This window comes from Halichoerus grypus, chromosome 6 (assembly GCF_964656455.1).
Source record: "Halichoerus grypus chromosome 6, mHalGry1.hap1.1, whole genome shotgun sequence".
In the NCBI taxonomy this organism is placed as follows: domain Eukaryota; kingdom Metazoa; phylum Chordata; class Mammalia; order Carnivora; family Phocidae; genus Halichoerus; species Halichoerus grypus.
Window position 1 is genome coordinate 55,636,956 of NC_135717.1, and position 21,495 is coordinate 55,658,450.

The 21,495-nt window shown below is 39.7% G+C and overlaps 1 protein-coding gene across 3 annotated transcripts in view; it reads left to right on the top strand.

The window, feature by feature from the left end:
• The window catches only part of PTER (phosphotriesterase related), a 66,585-nt gene that overhangs the window by 19,326 nt on the left and 25,764 nt on the right, over positions 1-21,495 (top strand). For all 3 annotated transcript variants that reach the window (XM_078075180.1, XM_036097044.2, XM_036097045.2), the window contains 2 exons: positions 14,169-14,639; positions 15,981-16,246. In XM_078075180.1, coding sequence (XP_077931306.1) covers positions 14,208-14,639; positions 15,981-16,246 — 698 coding nt within the window. In that variant the 5' untranslated portion in view covers positions 14,169-14,207. The remainder of the gene's footprint in view (positions 1-14,168; positions 14,640-15,980; positions 16,247-21,495) is intronic.

Consider the following 21,495-nt stretch of genomic DNA (forward strand, 5'->3'; position numbering starts at 1 on the left):
TTAGCCAAGCAGCGTGGCGAAAGGCAGGTCTAAACGGGTCTACTGTGTGGTCCTCAAAATAAAGGACCTGAGGTGATTTTGTGGGAAACACCTCGTAGATATATATTGACTCATGCAACTGAAAAGCTCTCTGTAATTCAAGGAAAAGTGTTTTAAAATTAAACTGCCTTAAAAAGAAATTAGTGTGGAGAGTCGATATATTCGAAAAATTAGCCTTACGAGTCATCATCCAGTTTTACTCCTTGTAAAGAGCTACTGCCATGAATCACCTGCGCTAATTTTACCAAGTGCTTTTAGTTTTCTGATTTATAATTGGCTTCTACCAGTTGAAATAGGAAATGTCCTTTAAGATAAAATTGCTTGCTGTTGTATTTATGTACTCAAGAATCTTGCCCTGGGGTGCCTGGCTGGCTCAGTCGGTGGAGCGTGCAACTCTTGATCTCTGGGTTGTAAGTTCGAGCCTTACACTGGATGTAGAGATTACTTCAAAAAAAAAAAAAAATCTTAAAAAAAAAAAGAATCTTGCCCTTATTAGTAAGGAAAGTTAAAAAAAAAACAAACAAACTTATGTATTCCTATGTAGTACTGTGCTGGGTACAGAAGAATATGTGAAAATGGCATGTTCCCTATCTTCTGAGAGCTTGGCGTGCAAAAATAAAGGGAAAGCTGTAAAAAACAAACATGGCTTCAAAATCCCAAGCCCAAAAACCTTCGGGAAACCATTTTCCATGCTTTTTAATAATACTTCTTAGCTGTTCTGATTTAGGGAAATAATGTGATGGTCCCTAAAAGGGATGAGCTATGATCTCAGAATTATCTGTAGTCAGAAATTGATTAAATAAATATCCCAGGACAGGGGCGCCTGGGTGGCTCAGTTGCTAAGCGTCTGCCTTCGGCTCAGGTCATGATCCCAGGGTCCTGGGATTGAGCCCCGCATCGGGCTCCCTGCTCAGCGGGAAGCCTGCTTCTCCCTCTCCCACTCCCCCTGCTTGTGTTCCTGCTCTCTCTCTCTCTCTCTCTCTCTGTCAAATAAATAAATAAAATATTTTTAAAAATAATAATAAAATAAATAAATAAATATCCCAGGACAATTTGTTTAGCCCTTTGCCAACAACTGTTAACCTGTTCCTCCTTTCTGGTCCTTATTCTACTTCGATTTATAATTTCCTTGCTCCGGCTTTAATATTTTTTTTCTTCACTCTGTGTGTCTTTTGTGCGAGTTCCCTCAAATGCTTTGCTGAAGAAGGCTGGCTCAAAACAAGCAAGCATATGAATGTTAATTAAGTACTAACAACCATGGGCCAGGCACGGTGGATGGCTGAGGACTGGCAGAGGAGTCATGGAGTCTGCCCTCAAGGAGGTCAGAGTGTGAGGGAGGGACATGAACCATTAATATAGGAAGTGAGTTTCAAAGTAAAAGTCTGAGGGCTAGAAGAGAACCTAGAATCGGCATGTGACCCAGACTGCTTGGGCAACAAGGAAGAACATCAGGAAAAGCTTCTCATGATGCCAAAAGCGCCCCCCGCCCCCGCCCCGCCATTGCCTGGCAGAAATTAGCCAGGACAGGAAAAGGGTTTAGTGGGTTGGGTTTATAAGCTCAGGAAAAAGAGGCGGAGGCACACTGAAAGACCTCGAGAAGTGAACATGCTGAGCCCAGAGAAGGGCAGGTGGCTGAACACGGCCAGAGCAGAGTGGCTTCAGAGGGATCTTCCAGGTTCCAGGGTCAGATTTGTTTCTAAAGATTGGAACAATGACTTCGGGGGAGACTTATTTGAATCTGTGTTTTAGAAAGAACACTCTGGGGGCGCCTGGGTGGCTCAGTTGGTTAGGCATCTGCCTTTGGCTCTGGTCATGATCGCAGGGTCCTGGGATCGAGCCCCACGGCGGGCTCCCTGCTCAGCGGGGAGCCTGCCTCTCCCTCTGCCCCTGCTCCTCCCCCTGCTCGTGTGCTCGCTCACTCTCTCTCTCTCTCTTCCTCTGTGCTCTCTCTCAAATAAATAAAAATCTTAAAAAAAGAAAAAGACAAAAAGACATAAAGAAAGAGGCTTAGTGAAGGCAGAGCTGACTGGCATGAAGACCAGGTTAGAAACTCTTACCGTGATCCCCCTGAGAGAGGTTGGTGGTGGTTGCACTCAGGTGTGGCTTTGAGGATAAAGAGGACAGGAGGCAGGAAGGAGCTGGTAAAGTGGTGGTGTTTATGGCATTTAGAAACCAAGTCCTTGTGGGTGAGGTGGGAATCTGGGATGACCCTTAGGTTTTTGTTGTTGTTGTTTTTGTTGTTGTTTTGGTTTTTTTTTACCTAGATAGTTGGATAGATGTAGTGTTGGAGAGAATGTAGACAAGCAGACCTCTAAATTCTGCCTAGGACTACGTATGCTTGGCATGTACTAATCATCCATTTAGGGTTGCTATCATTGTAATCATAGGCTAAACTCGTCTGATTAATTCTAACAGAACTCTCTAGGAAGTGCTGTTCAAATATCATGATCGATATTTGGCATTCTCTAAGCAGACTGGTGCAAATCGCAACTCTTCAGCTCTATGACTTTAAGTGTCTTCACTTTTCTTGGCCTCACCTTCCTCCTATATATCAACCCGGCAGCGTTTTAATGAGAACCTGAGATAAGAGATTTGAAGTGCTTCGCGTGGCACCTGATGCATGGTCAGCTTAGTGAAGGCATCACTGTTGATTGGCAGCCTCCAAGTGAGGGTGGGGTTCTCTCTTATTGAGAGCACAGGGTCTTACACTTAATGGATGGCCAATAAATATTTATTGAATCTATAATAATGCTATTTCATCTTTTCTGATTGTCTTTCTCCTAACCTGCCAGAGGTGGTTAACCTTCTTTTAAAAAGGTTCTTTTTATGGTTTTGTCCTTGCATGGTTTATCTTTACTTAAACCTTATTTCATTTGATCCCCCTTTTTCACTTATAAACGACGACCCACATTTCATAATTTCTGACATTTTCCTACAAAATGTCTCCTTGGCAATCCTCCATCTGCACGCCTAACCTCACACAAGAGTGTATTCGATAGTGGGATTTGGGTCCTTGTGTGACTGGACTTCGATAAGAATTACTAGGAGTGCTGAACCTTTTCTAAAATTCTCATTGGGCTCCAGGACTTCAACTAGCAAAGATCAGTCTATTAAGGACTTGGTGAAACAGCTTGAATTTAATCAAAGTGGACCAGAGTCACTGCAAAGACATAATTCGATCAGAAATACTTGCACACGAACCTATCAATTCTAGGCATGACTGGAAATTAGCAACTCTGTGATAATAAAGAAGAATGTGAAATAGCTCTTGAGTTCATGAGTCTTTGCCTGTCTGCGTGTTTTAGTTGGAGGATTCAAAATATATATTCTATTATTTTACATGTGGCATTAGTATAAGCCTTGGATAAGTTTATACTGGTATCATTGATCTTTTCCCATTTTGCTCCCTTTTACTGGTTATAAATGAAAATAGATAAGCATAAAAAACCCCCCAGAAACTACATTAAATTGTAACAAAGAAAAAAATCATCTATTTTGGCTCCTTCTACCACCCAAAGACACACATAACATTTTAGTATTTTGAGTTAAGCTCTATCTATATGTAGATAAATGCGCTCTCCATAAAATTTATAGTACTTACAATACGGTTTCATATTTTGCTTTTTCAGAAGTTCTAATAAGAGCATTTTCCTGTGTCATTAGTCTTTGAAAGTAGAACTTGAACGCTTGCATAATGTTCCATTATACATGTAAACATTCCCATACCCTGAGATATTTTGGTTGCTAGTCCCAATAATGCCATAATGAAATCTTTGTGCGTAAAAATCTTTGTGGGGCGCCTGGGTGGCTCAGTTGGTTAGGCAACTGCCTTCGGCTCAGGTCATGATCCTGGAGTCCCGGGATCGAGTCCCGCATCGGGCTCCCTGCTCGGCAGGGAGTCTGCTTCTCCCTCTGACCCTCCTCCCTCTCATGCTCTCTGTCTCTCATTCTCTCTCTCTCAAATAAATAAATAAAATCTTAAAAAAAAAAAAAAAAAAAAAAAAATCTTTGTGCAAAAATTTTACATGTCTCTAAATATTTCCTTAAGACAGATCCCCAGCAGCAAAGTAACATTTTGAGACTCTAGATACATACTGTTAAACTGCTTTTCAGAAAAGTGGAGTGAATTTGCACTTTGGCCAGTGTTGTGTCTCGGCTGGTCACTGAATCACCCCTCCCTATGATCTATCTGATTTTTCACAAACCAGACAGTGCACTGGTTGGTCAGATTTGTTTTAACTGCCTCCCAGGTGGTACTTTCTGTCCTATCCCCACAATGTGACTTTTGGACACTTTTAGGACTAACTTGCCATTTAAAGGGGAAAGCTTTTTTTTCCTGAAGCGTAAAGCTAGATTTCTATTCATGAGAAATTTCAAATGGTTGTTTGATGTTTACAGTGTTGCAAGTTAAGTTCCTTAAATGTGGCATCCATTTTAAATGTTTTTATTATTTAGCACTCTTCACACAAAACTAAAATCAAGCATCCCTCTTCCCCACCATGTTTGGGGGCTTATGTAGCAGCAGTAATTCCAAATAAATATCCCAATTAGTTGATCCTTGGATGTTTGGACAGCTATTTGAAATCTGGGCAGTTTTCCATTATGTTGCACCTTCTGAAAATTATTTTTAAAAAATACATCATGCTTTAGTTTTAGTTTGTAGACATGAGAATTTTATGTATGTAGCCACTGCTTTCTTCATTTATCACTAAAAATACTTTATTTTATTTTTAAGATTTTATTTATCTATTTGACAGAGAGAGACAGCGAGAGAGGGAACACAAGCAGGGGGAGTGAGAGAGGGAGAAGCAGGCTTCCCGCTGAGCAGGGAGCCCAATGTGGGGCTCGATCCCAGGAACCTGGGATCATGACCTGAGCCAAAGGCAGACGCTTAACGACTGAGCCACCCAGGCGCCCCTCATTCTTAAATAAGGCATAAACGAATTACTTTCTTTCTCTCTACTCAGTTCAGTTCAGGTTCACAGATGAAAACCAAATGCTAGATACTATGTAAGCACAAGGGACATGCGCACACACACACACACACAGAACATAGACAGAGACAGATCCCTTACCAGATCAATGCGGTACAATGTGACATGTGCTGGAACACACTTTTGATCACCTTGCGTGATATACTCACTACGAGAGTCCCTTCCCCCAGTGAACAGGTTACTCAGATAAACCACATCTGTGCTCTTAGGAACTGACCATTCGACAACCAGTTTCCATTCAAGCACTGCTATTTCCCCATGTGAATTTCTGTGCCTGCCTTGCATCTCAGCATCTTTTTCTTCATGTCTGTCTGGTGGTTGTAAATATTGGTAAATATCAAGAAATATGATGCAAGTAGATTGCAAAGTAAAACTGAAAACCTTAAAAAAAAAAAAGATGCAGTTGTCATGAAGTTGATGAAAGTGATATTGGAGCAAAGCTAAAGCTACCTACAAAGCCCCGTGAGGATGTGACAGAGTTAGACCCTTAACACAAGAGGAGAAACTGACACAGATAGTACATCAGGATAAGTGCTTCACAAAAGAATAAGTTGCATAACAGCTGCTCTATAATAGAGGACCTTGGTAAAAAATGATAAAGCCTTCAGAAACATTTTTGCAAAAATAACCTTTTACACCACTGGGGTGCAAAAGTAATGATGTCATATCACAAAATTTTGTCACCCCAAAATCCAACATTCAATTGTTCTAGAATTAGGACATGTTTATAATTATGACTTATTTTTTAAATGATGACTTATTTTTATAATACTTATTTTCTAATTTGAAATCTTAATCAAGTCTTTTAATATAACTTATTACTTGATGTTGGTCTCTGTATATTTAGTTATCTACTGTTGTGTAACAAGCCAGCCCAAACCACAGGTTTCAAACAACCATTTTACTTATGTCCCATAAGTCTTCGGGTTGGCCAACTTTTGCATCAACATGGATGGGACTGGAGGAGATTATGCTAAGTGAAATAAGTCAAGCAGAGAAAGTCAATTATCATAAGGTTTCACTTATTTGTGGAACATAAGGAATAGCATGGAGGACATTAGGAGAAGGAAGGGAAAAATGAAGGTGGGGAAATCGGAGGGGAAGATGAACCATGAGAGACTATGGACTCCGAGAAACAAACTGGGGGTTTTAGAGGGGAGAGGGGTGGGGGGATGGGTTAGCCCAGTGATGGGTATTAAGGAGGGCACGTACTGCATGGAGCACTGGATGTTATACGCAAACAATGAATCGTGGAACACTACATCAAAAACTAATGATGTAATGTATGGTGACTAACATAACATAATAAAAAAAAAAAACTCTGTGGGTTGGCCAGATTGTACTGGTTGGCTGTAGCTGGGCTTGCAGTCATGTGGGATCTTGGCTGGGTTAGAATGTTCAAGATGACTCACTCATTCATCTGGTACCTTCTCAGGGACAGCTGCAAGGCTGAGCTCAGGAGGGATGCTGGGTGACTGGCTCTTATATTCCCCATGTGATCTGAGGGCCTCTCCTTCTCCACATGAGGGATAGTCAGACTTCTTACATCACAGCTCAGGTTTCCCCGGAACACGAAAGCAGAAGCTACTTCTAAAGACTTGGGTCCCAAACACATGGCATCACTTCCACCACATACTATTGGTTTGATTGAGTCATGGGTCAGCTTGGCTTCCGCGTGGAAGGGGGTTGCACACAGATGTGAATATTGGAAGGCAGGGTTCACTGAAAGCCATCTATGGATGCCAGTGAACACACTCTATTGAGCGCATTCATTTAAAAAGGCATTTCCAGTACTAGTTACCCATGGAAAATGAGGACCCCCTATAGCTGCAATCGCTTCGGTGGGTCATTTCCAAAAGCCTAATGAGCTGTGATGTCAATCACCAACAGTCAGCCTACTTTTAAGAATCACAGGTCTCAAGCGAAGGAATTCATTTATAAGCAGATTACAGCCTCAGTTTGATTCATAAACTTCAGCCGCTTATTGTTAAATTTATGAAAGAACAAGTTTAGGTGTATTTTCCTAGGGATACTCAGCAAATGTTTGGAAAATAATTTAACGTTTGGTGTATAATAATTTTGAACATTTGTATTTGCTTTATAATTTAGGTAGTGCTTTTAGGTATCACCTTATTTGCTTTTCATTTCAAATCTTACATGGTAGATCAGGCAGATAGGATTCCAGTTTTCAAGTGAGGAAACTAACTCAAGGTAAATTTTAAATTTTTTAAAATGTGTAAATTTTTCAGTTACACAAGTAGGAAACATTGGAACCAGAACTCCAAGTTCAGGGTTCTTTCAAACCAGCCGTCCCTCCTAGAGTTCTTTCAAACTGAGAAGGATCTCAAACTGAAACCCATTCATTCTCTCTCCATGTACATGTGTGTATGTATTCACACGTATATAAACTGTATGTTAAAAAAATTCTTAATAAGTACAGCCTTCACTGATAGGTAATGAATGAAATTCATTCTTATTACATATATATGTATGCACATGGATATAAAATATACATTTTAAAGTACACCTTCATTGATAAATGAATATTCTTCATTGAATGATCTTTAGAAGGTCATTAATATCCATTTCAAGCTAAAGGATATTACAGAACCATGAATGTCTTCTGGAAGTCATCTGGTCCAACCCATTCATTTCACAGATGGGAAAAGAGGCTCAGAGTGGTTAAGTTACTTGCCCCAAATCACACAGCTATTTAGCGGAAGAGCCAAGAACCTGAACCTACTGTTCTTGCAACTAAATCAAGCCACCTCAAGAATAGCCTTCCAAATGAAATTGTGTGAGGAACATGATACTTTATATGTTTAAAAAATTAACCTGCGATTCACCTGGAATTCAAAGTAACACAAATTGTAACTCTTTAAGTGACTAAAGGCAGTTAAGGACCAGCTGTGCAATTTGCAGCAAATATTGGTGTTTCTGTGAGATAGCCTAGTGCTAAGAATCCATGGAAGAGGAAAGCTGAGAACTAGCCTCAGTGTAGAGAGTTCTTTAGGGGGAAAAAGAAGCCATAATCGTTGTATCCAATAACTTGTTCCATGTTCCACTGAGAGGATTATGCTAGTAGCAAAATCAAGGAATTTACGTCAAACAGTCTCACAGAAGTGAGTGTGGAAACTTTTTCTGAGAATGAGGGGTTGAGATGAGCTAAATCTTGTTGTTTTTTTTCAAATGAAAAAACTCCCGTAAAGGTCAGTTCTGTAGACAGCATTTTGACAGCATTTCACTTGTCCCAGCTCCAATGTTACTGTGACAAGTAGTGAGTAATGTTGCTTTTTGACCTGAATAGAGATCCAGGGCTTTTCTTCCCTCTCCCTCATCCTTTCCCTCCTTCAAACTCCCTTCCCTCCCTTTTTCTACTAAGGAGAAAATGTTTTCAATTTGTTGACTGAACAGATACATTCCAGAAGCCAGTCTTAATATGAGTAGTATTTACCAAAGTCCTAGTGTGTGTGACTTGAAGAGCTGATCATTTAGCACGTGTTTGACTAAAGAGTCAACTTAAAAATGGGCTGAGGACCTGCATAGAATTTTTTCCGAAGAAGACATACAGATGGCCAACAGATGCATGAAGAGATGCGCAGTATCACTAATCATCAAGAAAAGGCAAACTGAAACGAGAATGAGATGCCCTTACACCTGCCACAATGGCTAGTATCAAAAAGACAAAAAAATGACAAGTGTTGGCGAGGATGTGGAGCTAAGGGAACCCTTCCTCACTGTTGGGGGGGAATGTGGGTTGATGCAGCCACTATGGAAAACAGTATGGAGGTTCCTCAGACAACTAAAAATAGAAATGCCATATGATCCAGCAATTATACTTGTAGGTGTCTACCAAAGAAAACGACCAAAGAAAACGAAAACACTAATGAAGAAAGACATATGCACCCCTCTGCTTACTGCAGCATTACTTACACTAGCCCGTTAGGGGAGCAATCCAAGTGTCCATCGATAGATGAATGGGTAAAGAAGATGAGGTACAATGGAATATTACTCAGCCATAAAAAAGAAGGAAATCTTGCCATTTGCAAATAGATGGACCTAGAGGGCATTATGCTAAGTAAATAAGTCAGACAAAGACAAACACCATATGATTTCACTTATTCTGGAATCTAAGAAACAAACACAACCAGAAACAGACTCATTGATACAGAGAACAAATTGGTGGTTGCCAGAGGGGAGGCAGTGGGAGAATGGGCAAAAAAAACAAAGGGGATTCAGAGGTACAAACTTCTAGCTATAAATCACAGGGATGAAAAGTACAGCATAAGGAACATAGTCAATAATATGTAATAATTGTATGGTGACAGGTGGTAAGTAACTACACTTATCATGGCAAGCATTTCCATAGTGTATATAATTGTTGAATCACTAGATTGGACACCTAAAACTCATATAATATTGTACATCAACTGTACTTCAATTAAAAATAAAAATTTTAAAAACAAAGTCAATTAAGCTACAGGCCCCATCCCAACAGTTGAACAGCCCAATGTGATTTCTGACTTGAGTAATTACAGGACTGAACTGACCTATCATTTTAGATGAACTGTTCACATTAAGTTGCTCGGGACCGGGAAGGCCTGAGCCAACTCAGGGGAAGGGACCTTTCCCAGGCGCACTCATCTATCAGTGCCTTTTTCGAGGAGTGTCACTTCCTGGGTACATCTTCATCACCATCTTTGTATTTGTTATTTGGAATTTGGAAATATCCTCAGATGTCTCTCCAACTTCCTTAGTCAAATGGGAAAAAAAGGCTAAAAAAAAAAGGCAAAAAAAAAAAAAAACCCTTAGGAATGAAACCCACATTTTCCTCTGAATACAAGAATCATGCTGCTCATTTATATCTCTGAGTGGTTTTGTTTTATTTATGTCACTGTTTGAAGAACTTGCTGGGTCCCATTATTGTTCTGAAGTGGTCGGATTTCCTCCTCCTTATTCAGGCATGGCTATTGAGTTTTTTTGACAATGCTTAATATGAAAAGTCATAAATCTCCATGCAGTAGAGCCATAGAACTATATGTATCTGGGCAAGTGGGCATGTGCTGGGTGTGAGGAGGAAATCTTGTGTCACCATTGTTCTGCCACCAGACCGATGCTGTCGGAGAGAAGACATGTCACAGGCTTGAACCTGCACGTGAAAGAAGTATTCAAACAAGCTTTAAAAACTATTATGTGGTTTTACAAATATTTTAGTCACAAATCAGATGTCAGCTCTAAGTGCAGTGTTTATAGAGTACCGCTGCTCTGTGTGATACAGCCCCATAAAAAGATAGAAGTGCCTGCATATTTGCACCAGAAGGCACTTTTTTCTGAGGAGCCCATTATTTGGGGGATACTTTTATAGCATCAGCAAGTCCAGTTAGAAACTTCCAGTACTTCTTACTGCTTCTGCTTTCTCACCATCTCCACTGGTGTCCTCTCAGACCAAGCCACCACCTGATTTTTTTTCCAGGTTCTAGCAACACCCCACTGCAGGAGCACCGGCACCCCCCTTCATCCATTCTCCATGAGACTGCTAGTTATTCAGTTCATATCTTCTCCTGCATAAAACTCTGAAATGCTTTCCCATTTTTTCATCAGGTAGGGTTTGATCAGGGAAAGAAAACAACTAGAGGTGAAATGGAACAAGGATTTAGTATAGAGATTCGAACTTACGCAGTTCTTGGGGAAGTGAGCTGAAAATCAATTCACCCAACATCAACTTGCCAATTTGACCCCTGCATCTAAAATTGCAGAGCAGGTACCTCCAGCCAGGTCCAGGACCAGGTGTGACAGAGGCAGGGGCAGGAAAAGGGCATGAGTCTATGAAATCCAGGAGGACACTCATTCGTGTGTAAAATTTTCAGGAAGTCCTATCCTCTGAAATGTGAAATGTAACCGAAATGAATATTCAACTCAGGGAGACAGAAAAATCTTAAGCATAACGGCCTGAGTGAAATAACTGTGGCAAAATCTTGGGGAAACAAAAAGAAAATTGCCCCCCAAACTCCCCACCCACCACCAAATCTCCAACAGTTTGGCAAATTTGCTCTATATTTTATAAAAGTTAATTTGTGCATGTATTTTCAAAAATGACACATCCTACATATTGTCTCTGGTTTCCAGCTCAACCCTATAGTACTCGTTCTCTTCTCTTGTCTTTTTTTTTTTTTTTCCTTTGAAGTGTGCTTCTATACGCATTGGGGTTAGAAGTATTGTTTCCTTTGACCAGGCTTGTACCAGTAATTGCAGACTAGCCTCGGTGTCTCTGACTGCTCAGATTTCACATTTGAAGTACAACAAAGCTTTTGGCAACTGCGTTTATAGCTCCGCTCTTTTCCCACTACCTTCTGTTGCAGGTGTGTGCAATGCTGAAGCTTCCCATGGATGCTCTGGAAAATGCTGGGAGCCTGCTTTTTTTGGTGCGGGTCACTCCTGTCTGTACACCGGCAGCTCTCATTGTCCATGACCCTCCTCCGTACCCTGTGAACTCTTCACTCTATGGTGGAAGGCCAGTGGTAGCCCCTTGCCTATACGGCTTTCAGGCTGAATGTGGGTGAAAGAGCCATACAGGAACTGCACGTAACCGTGCAGGAACCATGAGCATTATATACATATTTTTTCACGCTAAAAGACACATTCCAGCTTAGAGTAATGTCGGCTACAGTTTGTTCTTTCATCCTTTCTTATCCTTTAAGTGTGAGTTACATTGTTTGTGATCATAGGAAGCAGCAACTCGCTCTGCCTGAGGAATTTCCCAGGAGAGATGACATTTAAGTGGTTTTTTTTTTTTTTTTTTCACAGATTCACAGGTTGTGAGCTTGCAACTTACTAACATTGCTCTTTCAAATCTGTATCAATTAACCATGCAGTTTGGTACTTTTCTAGTAAAAGTGCTACTGCTGTTGGTTTTTTGTTTTTTTTTTCCTTTTTAAAAAATTGAAGCCTAGTTGACATGCAATGATAGTGACAGTGTTTCATCAGTTTATCCAAGTTTCTGGGCCCCATCAGCCAAAAGGAAGGAAAGAACAAATTAACCCCTATGGAAGATTGAATCGATCATTAATGAACTGTGATTTTTGTCACCAGAAAGAACTAGCTACCTATTCCTTGCTCTCAGTAACAGGGAATAAGGCATTGAACAGTGAGGTCCTAGACATCATCAAGGAAAATCATTGTCCTGTGCGGTGACCGGCAGGCACACGGCGACTCTCTAAACAGACACCAGCTTCTGTCACCATGTGAATTATTTAGATGATGGAAGCTTGGCTTGCAGAAGAGCACTACCAAGGAAAAACTAATGGCCATGCTAGCCACACGTCCTACAGTTGTCTATCAAACAGTCGAAATCAATTATTTACACATTATGGGCCAATACATGTCAAACTCCTCAGTTCCAGATAATTGCAGTGGATTGATGTTAAACTGCCTTGGGCTCGGTGCTCCTTTCTCCCCAACCCTGGTCTCTTTTCCCCTTGTCTCTTGAATGTACCACTGCGAATCATCCTCTACCTGCTGCTCCCCGCAAATGATCTCCTCTCTAACCAAACACTCCCTCTGAAAAAAAAAATAATAAGCTAGGGAATACATAGTAGTTCCAATGTAGCCGAACAGAACAGAACTATCATTTGTTAACCAAGTGCTGTGTGCCAGACCTGCGGTAGCTTTGATACTTGGAAGCTCATTTCACTGAATGCCTAGGACAGCATAGGAAATGTGCTTTTGTTATTCTAATTTACAGATAAGAAAACTGATGCTCAGAAGGTCAGGGATTTCAGAATGTCTTTAAGGAACAGCTTGAGAGCTTCAGAGGCATGTTCTTTTACCTGGTTCCCAGTCAATGTGTCAGCATCCTCCGAATGTATGCGGCTAGCACTCGGTGTAGACCACTGTTTCTGGCAGGGGTTTCGCTCTTGGCCACGAAGGTGTTTGTCTTCACACTTTCAGTCATGCCTTCTTTCCAAGAGAATCCCTTCATTTAGGAAACATAAGGACGCATGAAAGCTCTGGAGCTGGGGTTCTTGTTGTCAGTGATGGAAACTTGGTGAATACTTAGTGTTACAAATGAAAATAAATAGGATAAATAGAGAAGTTTTTACTCTTTGGAGACAGCAAATTTCAGTTTCAATTAAGTTATAGTCACTTTCATTATAACAAAGGATTTTTGGTTTTTGTTTTTTTTTAAGATTTATTTATTTGAGAGCACGCATATGCGTGCACTCATGGGGGGAGGGGCAGAGGGAGAGAGAGAATCTTCAAGCAGACTCTCCGCTGAGCATGGACCCCTCCACCCCCGACCCGGGGATCAATCCCAGGATCCTAAGATCATGACTTGGGCCAAAACCAAGAGTCAGACGCTTAATCAGCTGTGCCACCCAGGCGCCCTGGAGTTTTGCTTTTAATGATTTTCGAAGTATTTCTGACTATGTGCCCTAGACAAAAGAAAAAATCTAGAGCAAGAGAGGTTTTTATTCTTGTTTTTTATTATTAAATCTAGGCGTGCCCCCCCCAGTTGTTTTTTGGGGGAATAATCTGTGAAATGATCAAGGTCAAAGATTTTTGTCCTACGTGTATTTATATCTACAATTTCTGGCACATGATGGACCTTTCAACAGAAGTTTGTTCACTTGGATAGTGAATGAGTAATGGAATGATCAGTAGCCTCAGTATATTTAATTTATTTGAAAAATGACAAATGAAAAAGTTCTGATACAAGGCTGGTTTTGACACGTTACTGATTATGAGGAGTTTTTTTTTTTTTTAATGGAGATTACTGTTGAATTAACCAAGGAAGTATAGCCATGACTAATGAGATAAAATTAAGCAAAAGGAAACTGTGAACTGAATACCAAGAAATATTTTCAGTAGATGAGGTTGGGATTAAGTCAGGCAAAGGAGTCCCAGTAGAAGTGGCTGGGGGACATCTAACACCATGCATGTCACTTAAGGCTGCAGTGAACTTCCACAATTTACTAGAGACTGACTCTGGCTTTGGCAGGATGATAAGTGGGATCATATCTCTAGTTTCACTGATTCTCTTTCTTACACAGGTATACATTCGCAGCCTCCCATCCCCGATGGATAGAATTTATGGGTGTGTTAAATTTTCTGATTATAGTTTTTTTTTTTTTCCAGAAAACACTCTTTTCAGAGCATCTCCTGGTATCACCAGAAATGTCTTCCTTAAGTGGGAAAGTCCAAACGGTTTTGGGCCCCGTGGAGCCCAGCAAACTGGGCCGTACTCTGACCCACGAACATCTGACAATGACCTTTGACCACTGTTACTACCCACCTCCTCCGTGTCATGAAGCTGCCTCTCAGGAACCTATTATGATGAAAAACTTATTCTGGATTCAAAAAAACCCTTATTCCCATAAAGAGAATCTTCGGCTGAATCAGGAGACGGAAGCTGTAAGGGAAGAATTGTTGTATTTTAAAGCCAACGGTGGAGGGGCTCTGGTGGAGAACACAACCGTTGGGATTAGCCGAGACGTGGAGACTCTGAGGTGGCTTGCGGAGGAGACGGGCGTCCATATCATATCTGGAGCTGGGTTTTACGTGGAGGCAACTCACTCTCCGGAGACCAGAGCCATGTCAGTGGAGCAGGTGAGGAGCCCTGAGGACTTGGACAATATTTGCGTGTCAATTCAGAAAGGCCAGAACCTCAGACATTGGATTTTCCCTCTGTGCCATCTCCATTGGGGAATGTCACTGGCTCAGAGGTAGCTGGGCATTGCGACAGAAATGTGCTAGCTAGCAATGACATCTGCCCGTGGGGACCCAAACTAGGAACATTTCGTCTCATAAAGAAAAGAGCGTCAAGGGAGGAGAGCTTAACCCACTAGTCACTGAAAAATCCCAAGTGTTAACACTTAGATTTGGATATGTGGTACTTCTGCTCCATAGTGGTGCTTCAGCCTGTTTGTAAACCTCATTTTCCCATTACAAACTGCAGTTATGTAACCTCGATTTTCTTTCTGGATTTTGTAATAACCAGCAATAAAAATTCACTGTAGGGTGAGACTTGGCAGGCAGAGACTTGGCACACGGGCGAATAGGTTTCCTTCTTTTACAAAACAGGAAGGGTGGAAGAAAATCCATTCCTGTTTTTGTTATCATATGATCTTAAGCAAGAATTGGCAGAAGGAAGGAAATCTTTCAGAGAGAAACAGAAAGAATTAGCCACAAAGCTTCTTGGCATATATATGTGCTCTCCTTCTGAACGTGTCTGTGTGTGTTTATACATGTTTATACCTATTGGCTATATTTATACGTGTCATCCATTGCCTGCTTGAAAGGCATAGCGCGTCAGCTGCAGTCTTTGCAACGATTCAGTTAATCATTAAAATCTTTGTATTGCAAAACTTTATCTGCATCATTTTCCAATCAGACCTTTACCTTTTTATATGCTTATATTATTTGAAGACTATCCTGAAGTCAGCCATTACACGTTCTTCCAACCACTCTTAGTAGTAATATACATATGAATCAAAAAATGTCATATTAGTATTGTGTGCTGTGAATATTCTATGCTGTATGGGGTTAAGCACTGCATAAATAAGGGAGAATTAAAGGATTAGTTGATACGGTTGATGTATGTTCAAGGGCAGTCTTTTTATGTTCTAGATGTTTCTCAGGTTAAATTATAGATTTTTTTTTCTCATCTGAATGTACTTTCATGAAGTCACATTTTTTCCCCCTATAGCTTCCTCAAGTCACAAATTTCTCGTTAAATAATCACAGTAAGATATTATTGAATCTTTGATTTAGAATAACTTGTTGAATTTGAGATTTGGCTTTTCTCATTGACCCATATTAATTGAATAGATGGTGAATATATTCTTAAAAGAACGAATGGCCGAAGGAATACATCCATTCACATACTGTGGCGACTCTGGGTTGATAAATTCCAGCCTACAAAATGTTTCCTTTCCTGCTCTTCCTTAGCTTACTGATGTCCTCATTCATGAAATTCTCCATGGGGCCGATGGAACGACTATCAAGTGTGGCGTCATCGGAGAAATTGGTTGCTCCTGGCCTCTGGCTGAGAATGAGAGGAAAGTTCTTCAAGCAACTGCTCATGCTCAGGCTCAGCTGGGCTGTCCTGTTATTATTCATCCTGGGAGGAATCCAAGTGCACCATTTCAGATCATCCGAGTGTTGCAAGAAGCAGGTGTAGACATCTCCAAAACAGTTATGTCCCACATCGATAGGTAAGCAGACTCTCTCCAAATTAGTTCAAGTCACCAGATGATTATGGATGATCAAATAAATAACATCAGATAATTGAAATGCTAATCACCTAGAGAAAACCACTAACTACCTGGATGACAGTGTTTTACAAGAGACATTCGTAAAAGTCAGTGCTGCCTTTTCTGTGTCCTGACTCTGGGTCTGTTCGTGTTCTAGGTGTTTTGTGTAAATCATTTCTTTTAATTTACTTAATCCTTCATAACCCTTCATAGTAACTGTCCCTGTGTACTTCACTTCTTTGCCTCAGGGTCTGATACCACAGTAGCTGCCAAGTCTAGATGCTCAGTATTTGTCAGTAGTTAGAGTGAAAAATTTATCTGCAAATATAAAGGGAAGGGAATGTGAATGGTTTCACCCTGAGAAGAAAATCATGAACGTAAATATGCAAATTTGCTGTTGTGACTGGTGGTTTGAGTCATCTGAATTTGGGAAAATGCAATTATAAAACATAATACTGGGGCATAAGCCTGGGTGGCTCACTCAGTTGAGCATCCGACTATTGATTTTGGCTCAGGTCATGATCTCAGGGTCGTGAGATCGATCCCTACGTGGGGCTCCGGGCTCCACGCTGAGCCTAGAGTCTGCTTGAGATTCTCTCTCCCTCTCCTTCTGCTCCTCCCTTCCACTCTCTCTCTCTCTCTCAAATAAATAAATCTTTAAAAAAAACATAATAGTAATGGGTATATTATTTGTTTGGTAGTATTCTTAGTTTCCACTGGCTACTATAACAAATTATAAGAAACTAGGTGGCTTTCTCACAGCTCTGGAGGCCTGAGCTGCACTTCCTCCAAAGGCTCTGGGGGAAAATCCTACCTTGCCTCTTCCATTGTCTGGTTTCCTTGGCTTGTGGCTACATAACATCAGCTTCTGCCCTTTTCTTTACATGGCCCCCTCCTGTCTGTCTGTGTCTTCTCCTCTTTTGTTTCTCAGAAGGGCACATCATTAGATTGAGTGTCCCCTCAGACAACCCAGAATGATCTCCTCTTGAGATCCTTAACGTCCATCACAACTGCAGACTCTTTTCCCAAACAGGGTCACTTTCAGAGGTTCAGAGGGTTAACACATGGACATATCTTTTTGGAGCTCACTGCTCAACCCCAACACATTATATTAGATGTGTAGGGGCCCGCAAAATAAGTGACTGTTTGAACAGATGTTGGCTGCAGTTCATTTTATGAAGAAGCCTAACAGTATTGCAAAGGCTAGACATTGGCCTTCAGATGAAGTTGATTAAGGAATTAACACAGGAAAAAATGAGAATAATAATACATTACGATTATTTCTATCTTGCATATTGGAGTAAAGCCATATTAACAGACTGATAGCTCCTCATCGTCACACCTGGCATTCCGCTATCTAATAAACTAACAGTCCTACAGAATGTATTGATAAAATGCTTCTACTTAATAGAAATATTATAAAATCCTGGGCTGAAAAGAAATTAAAAGCTATAATTGTGGCAGAATGGAGAAGGCGATATTAATGGAGAGACTGAGAACATCAAGGTAAAGGCAGTTTTCCTGGCAACTGGGTTGGTATCAAGATCAATACATGGCTATTTTCAAGATCTTCTGGTTGTACTGATAAAGTAGAGGGATGCTTCTAGATCCCCAGTAGTGTGTCCTAGTGTGAAGAATAGAATCTTTGGACCTAGAGGACTCCTGATTTTACATCCTGACCCTACCATTTCCTGTGAGATCTAGGGTAAATTCATATGAATTTAAAATAATGTATTTGATAATGTTATCTTGTATGATTTAGAACGTATATAGCATCTTTAATCCAGAAGGATGATTCTTTAATACTTTTTAAACAGTCTGAACTATGTCATGCAAATGAGTAAGATAATATATATTTTTAAATTCTATAAATATTTCTTGGGTTTTTGGAAACATTGTATTCTGCTGTTATTATGCTCTCTATAGGTCCATTAGACTACAGTTAGTAACCAGGCTCAAGTATTCTATATTCTTGCTGACTTTGTGACTGCTCAATCTATTGGTTACAAAAAAAAAGAAGTATGTTAAAAATCTATTATAGTGGATTTTTAAATTTCTTATTGTACATATTTCAAGTTTTTTCTTTATATATTTTGAAGCTATGCCATCACATGGATACAAGTTGTTTCACTTCCCTGGAGAACTGAAACTTATTTCAACATATATTGAATTGCTTTATCTCTAGTAATTTGAGTAATTCTTTTTGTTTTAAAGGCTGTTTTATCTGATATTAATGTGACTATCCTGATCTTTCTGTGTTGGTTTTATAATTTAGAGATGTCTTACACACACCCAGCACGTGGCTGGGTTTTGGGTTTTATCCAGTCTCTTTTTCTAGATGAAAACTTCAATTTTTTTACATTGACTATGTTTACTAAAATATTTGTTCCCACTTTTTTTCTTAAGATTTTATTTATTTAATATTTATTTGAGAGAGACAGCGTATGTGTGTGGGTGGGGGGAGGGGTAGAGGCAGAGAATCTCAAGTCAACTCCTCGCTGAGCATGGAGCCCAAAGCAGGGCTCTATCTCAGGAGCCCAAGATCATGACCTGAGTCAAAACCAAGAGTTGGACGCTTAAAAAACTGAGCTATCCAGGCACCTCCCTCCCACTTTTTTTCTTTTTGTCATAGTTAATGTCATCCTTTCTTGATTTCTTTTATTGATTTTTTTCACCTTCTTATTTTATCTTTCCCCTTTAAAATCTTTTTTTTTTTTTTTAAGATTTTATTTATTTATTTGAGATAGAGAATGAGATAGAGAGAGCATGAGAGGGGGGAAGGTCAAAGGGAGAAGCAGACTCCCCGCTGAGCGGGGAGCCCGATGCGGGACTCGATCCTGGGACTCCAGGATCATGACCTGAGCCGAAGGCAGTCGCTTAACCAACTGAGCCACCCAGGCGCCCTATCTTTCCCCTTTAATACTTTGGAAGGTATCTATACTATTTCTATCCTATCAGTGGTTATAACAGAAAATGTAACATGTACATTTAACATATCACATTTTAAATATAATAAATATTTTACCAACCTTCCTGGTAATACAAAGACCTTAGAATCCTTCGACTTCAAACATTTACCATCTGACTTACATACTACTGATTTTCCAGGATGGGTGTCTATTTTCCTTTTTTTAATCTGAGTGATTATACATTATCTTACTATTATAAAACATATAGATAGATGGTCAATGTATATTTAGATTAGCCTTTCTGTTTGCTATTTTCTTTGCTTACCATTCCCTCTTCATCTCAGGTCTTTATCCTTGAATTTCCTAAGGTACATCATTTGAAGTTCCTTCAGTGTGTGTCTGTTTTGGTAATACATACTTAGTATATATGTATCTGAAAATGACTTCATTCCTTCATTCATAAGAGATAATTAAATAGAATACGTGATTTACAATAATTACTTAGACAATTCTACCTAAAAGTTATTTTTTCTAAGTGCTTTAAAGATATTCCATTTTCAACTGACATTCGTTATTGCTGTTCATAAGTCGGCTGAACCTAATTATGCTTCCTTGGGAGTAACTTGCCTTTTCTTTCTGTTTTTAACATCTTTGTCTCTGGGAGTCTATATCTGCACTATGATCTATCTCAGTGTGAATTTCTTTTTATCATGTATGCTTGGGATTCCTGGATATGAAGATGTATTTTTTCTTCATTTTCTTTTCTTTTTTAAAAATTTTTATTGTTATGTTAATCACCATACATTGCATCATTAGTTTTTGATGTCCATGATTCATTGTTTGTGCATAACACCCAGTGCTCCATGCAGAACGTGTGAAGATGTATTTTTTCATTTGTTTCTGGAAAACTTCAGCCATTGTCTCTTCAAATAGTGCTTCATCCATATCTTCTTATTTTCATCATAAACTCCAGTTTTAGATATGTAAGATCTGATGACCTGTCCTACAGATTTCTTAACGTCTCATTCATTTTTCCATCCATTTGCATATTGGACCTATTTTCTTAAAGTTCTTTCTTCCTATTTACTACTTCTCTCTCCAGCAAAATCAATCTGCTGCCCTAATCTATCAATTTGGTTTATAATATTAAGAAACAGAAAACTTAAACCCATAGTCCTTTTAAAAAAATTTCTATAAATTCTATTTGTTTACTTTTTTAAAAGATTTATTTATTTATTTTGGCGGGGGAAAAGTGAGTAGGCATGGGGGAGGGGCAGAGGGAGAGAATCTCAAGCAGACTCTCCGCTGAGCGTGGAGCCATCGTGGGGCTCCATCTCTGCACCCAAGACATCATGATCTCAGCCTAAATCATAAGTCGGTTTTTAACTGACTGAGCCACTCAGGCACCCCTCTATTTGTTTACTTTTTTTTTTAAGGTTTTAACATTCTTTATTTTAGACATTTAGATTTAAGGTGTTGAAACCTACTTGGTTTTGTGGGAAGGAGACCCAGACTGGCAATGTGTTATGGAAAATCTAGCTGTAACTGACAAGAGGCTCTCTACTAAACCAATGGGCATATAATTTGGATGAGGGTATAATTTTTTAGAGAGAGATAGTGCAAGCGAGAGCTAGCATGGGGGAAGGGGTAGGTGGGAAGGGGTAGAAGAGAGGGAGAGAGAGATTCTTTAAGCAGACTCCGAACTCAGAGCATGGAGCCCAACACAGAGCTCGATCCTACAACCCTGAGATCATGACCTGAGCTGAAATCAAGAATCGGACACTTAACTGACTGAGCCACCCAGGTGCCCCTATTTGTTTACTTTTTAATTCTGCTTGGTTAATTTTGATAATTTATTTTTCCTTCAGTATGTTTTCAGTTAAATCTTTAAAAAATATTAAACAAATATTTACCTTTGATTAATAAATCTAATTTCTAATGTCTTTCTCCCCCTGATTTTATTGTTTGTTGGTTCTTTGGGCTCTCATTCATGTGAGATTATTTTCTTGTATTAAAAAAATGTTATTGTGATCTTGGATTCCTTGAAAATTATTATGAGTCCTAGGCTGGAGGAGTTTTTCCCCCATTCGTTTGTTGGTTTGTTTTGTTTATTTCTTGTAGGCAGTTAGGGGGCACCATCAATCTGGGACTACTCTAAACTCAATTTCTAAAAATTAAAAAAAATTATTTATTTGTGGTAAAATAGTCATAAAATTTACCATCTTACATCCATTTTGAAGTATAGAAGTCAATAGTGTTAAATATATCCACATTGTTGTGCAACCTAAGTGCAGAACTCTT